Source organism: Eschrichtius robustus, chromosome 3, assembly GCF_028021215.1.
Source record: "Eschrichtius robustus isolate mEscRob2 chromosome 3, mEscRob2.pri, whole genome shotgun sequence".
In the NCBI taxonomy this organism is placed as follows: domain Eukaryota; kingdom Metazoa; phylum Chordata; class Mammalia; order Artiodactyla; family Eschrichtiidae; genus Eschrichtius; species Eschrichtius robustus.
This window is the reverse complement of record NC_090826.1, coordinates 167,792,221-167,795,324: the sequence shown is the minus strand read 5'-3', so window position 1 is coordinate 167,795,324 and position 3,104 is coordinate 167,792,221. Positions and strand designations below refer to the sequence as shown.

Genomic DNA, 3,104 nt, shown 5'->3' with positions numbered 1-3,104 from the left:
TGACTAAAGGACTTGCCCGCCACATTCCATTCTGGGAGTAACGCCTTCACCTGTCTACTTTTAAAATTCTGCTACTTTAAGGTGTACAAATGCGAGTTCAAATTCCTGCCTGAAACACCAGTGGGGGTTCACTACACACCCTCAGCTTTAAGGGTCACCCTGTCTTTCTACAGCCCCTCCCCACTCCCCTCTCCTCCCCCTGCCCCCTCTCCTCCCCCTCCCCTCCCCCCTCTCCTCCCCCTTTCCCCTCCCCTCCTCCCCCCTCCTCTCACCGCGCGGGGTGCTAGGAAGGCTGGGGTGGGCGAGGGCCGAGGGCCGAGGGCTGCGGCAACCGGGGGGCGGAGGCGCATTGTGAAGTGGCCAGAGCGTCACAGGCGGCCCGGACCCCCGGGATCCGAGGGCGGGGCGGGTCTTCGCAGCGCCCCCCGTGAGGTCCAGGGACCCTGGCTCAGACGCTGGGTGCGCGGGAAGGGAGCATGGAGGGCTTCGGCCGCTTCTCCCCGTGGCCTCACTCGGACCTCTGGGAGGCCCCGCCGCCCCGCAAGGAGCGCGCATCCTCGGCGCGGCTGGGCGGGTCAGGGCCGCAGAGCGAGCAGGGCCTGTGCTCCCGGCCCGGGACTCCCTGCGAGCGGAGCGAGGCCTCGGCGCCCTGGCCGCACCTGCGCTGCTCGCCCACCCCGCGGCCCCGCCGGCGCCGGTACCCGGACTTTCCGCCTGAAAGCCGCAGCCTGACCGACGTGGCCCGGAGGCCCCCGGACCACGCCAGGAAGCACCGGCCCCGCAGCCGGCGCCTGGAAGACGCCTGGGGGGAGGCGGGTACCAAGCCCCTGGAGCAGGGAGGCAGCCCGCCTAGCCCGGCCTGGCAGCAGCAGCCCCAGCTGCCACCGCAACAGCCTCAGCCCTGCCAGCACTACCCTCCGGCCCGGGGAGATTCGCCCCCACCTTACCTGCAGGGAGCTTACACTCCCCCAAGTGGAACTTTCGGGGTAGAAAAGGTGCAGAGCGGAGACCAGTGGGCAGTGCCGGCCTGCAGAGGTCTCGGTCGCTGGTCCCTTTCCTCGGTTCACACGAAGAAGTGTTCTGTGCCCTCCAGAGAGTTCGGGACGCAGTCAGGTTGCGTGTACCTCCAGAAAAGATACTGTAATGATCCAGTGGAGTCATTAGCCAGCCAGTACTCCCAGCCCTCGCTCTCCAGCAAGGCGATGCAGAACCAGCACACCCAGATCCTCAAGAACAAGCTGGAAGAGGCAGTAATGTCCTCCAGGGACCGGAAGATTGTGGCCCTGGTGCTGACCTGGCTCAAGAAGGCCCAGAGGATGCGGGAGCTGCAGCAGCAGGCGGCCCTAGCCTGGGAGGAGCTGAAGCGCTCGGACCAGAAGGTCCAGTTGACCCTAGAGACAGAGCGCAAGCTGCTGCTGCAGCAGAGCCAGGAGCAGTGGCAGCAGGAGAAGGAGCAGCGTGTCCGACGGCGGGACCGGCAAGCGACGAACACGATCCGGCAGGAGCGCAGGTGGAAGGCGCAGCTAGGGGACCAAGAGAACCGGCGCCAGGAGAAGCTGGAGGGGGCCCCCTCTGAGACCGAGGCCAAGCGCGGGAAGCCGTACCAGGTGCAGCGCCTGCAGGAGCACGAGAGGATGATGCAGGACCTGCGGGAGCAGAACAGCCTGCAGCTGCAGAAGAGGCTGAAGCAGGCCTGTCTAAAGAGGCATGTGCACACCACCGAGGGCCAGAAGAAGATCCAGGAGACCCGTCTTAGCTCCCTAGTCAATTACCAGGCCCGGAAGGTCCTCAGGGACTGCCAGGTCAAGGCTGAAGAGCTCCTTAGGAAGCTGTCCCTGGAACAGAGTTCCCAGTGGTCCCAAGAGATCCCCCAGGGCCTGATTAAGGAGCATCACCGGGAGCCGAAGGAGAAGGTCAAGAAGGAGGAGGAGCAGTGCCAGCAGGTCAAGGGGTGCGCGGAAGAGTCCGGGGAGCAGAGGAGGGGGCACGAGCGGCTGCCCGTGGAGCTCGCGGACCAGAAGATCCTGCAGACCAGGAGTAACGTCCACAGGAATATCAGCGACAAGGTGCAGCAGATTCGGGAGCTCAACATCCTGCGGGAGAAGAATCATCACATCCTGAAGCTGAAAGCCGAGAAGGAGGAAAAGTGCCACATCGAGCGCATTAAGGAAGCCATTAGGGAAAAGGAGCGAAAGATGGAGCAGAGCTCGCGAGAGAAAGATGCACCCTTCGGTGAATTCCAAAAGATCTCCAGGGCGTCCAGGGCAGACAACGTGAGAAAGTTTGCCAACAACTTCTTTGATCCGATAGGGCGGGAGGCCCAGGTTCGAGGTGGGCAGCAGAGAGGAGGCCACTGAGAACCTGACGACAAATAGCTTACAGCCCAGGCGGCTAGAAAGAGATGTGGCAATGTGATTCATTTTATAATCTGATTATAATTGAGCATTCATTTTTTTAAAGTATATAAAATAGCTGCAATTTCCTCTGATGAACTAGTTTATTAATTCATTTGGATGGTTGAGAGGGTTGGGGTAGAAATTTGGAAATTTTAAGAAAATTACTTGCCTTTGTACATTTGGATTTAAGTAGAAAATATTCATTTAGTTCTCAAGTAATCTTAGAAGCATATGTCAGACCCATCTTTGAGGAACCAAAGAAAAATCTACAGTGGGGAATACAGTTCTGTGTCATGAGGTAAGTCTTTCCCTGTCCAGAACTTATGAAAATGTGAAGTGTGATGTACCTGTCATAAGAAATCTGCAAGAAAAATCTGCAAAAAAAGAGTGTGTGGGGGTAGGGGTGGGGGGAATTTCTGTAAACAAGTATATTTGGGAACACAGCATACTACAGCCCCTCTTGGGATTTCATAATGCATGTGAAATTTTTAAAGGCTCTGAAAAGTCTGGCAGTAAAGACACATTTGATTAACCTAGTGTTTTTCACAAACCACGGAACTCTTTTTTTTCTTGGATCTTTCCATGGGATTGATGTTCTGTGAAATATTTCTGGAAACAGCTCTCTGTAGATCCTCCCAGGCTGCACTTCTTTGGCCTTCCCTTCCTGTGTTAATAGGAAATATTTATAATTCCTTTAGCACTACTGAT

The 3,104-nt window shown here is 57.6% G+C and overlaps 1 protein-coding gene across 1 annotated transcript; it reads left to right on the top strand.

The window, feature by feature from the left end:
• The first annotated feature begins 476 nt into the window (after positions 1-476).
• Positions 477-2,357, top strand: CCDC185 (coiled-coil domain containing 185). The gene has a single exon (XM_068538533.1). The coding sequence runs from the start codon at positions 477-479 to the stop codon at positions 2,355-2,357; it is 1,881 nt and encodes a 626-aa protein (XP_068394634.1).
• The last annotated feature ends 747 nt before the right edge of the window (positions 2,358-3,104 follow it).

Coding starts and splice junctions, on each gene's coding strand:
- CCDC185 (XM_068538533.1), top strand. CDS start 477: ATGGAGGGCTTCGGCCGCTTCTCCCCGTGGCCTCACTCGGACCTCTGG.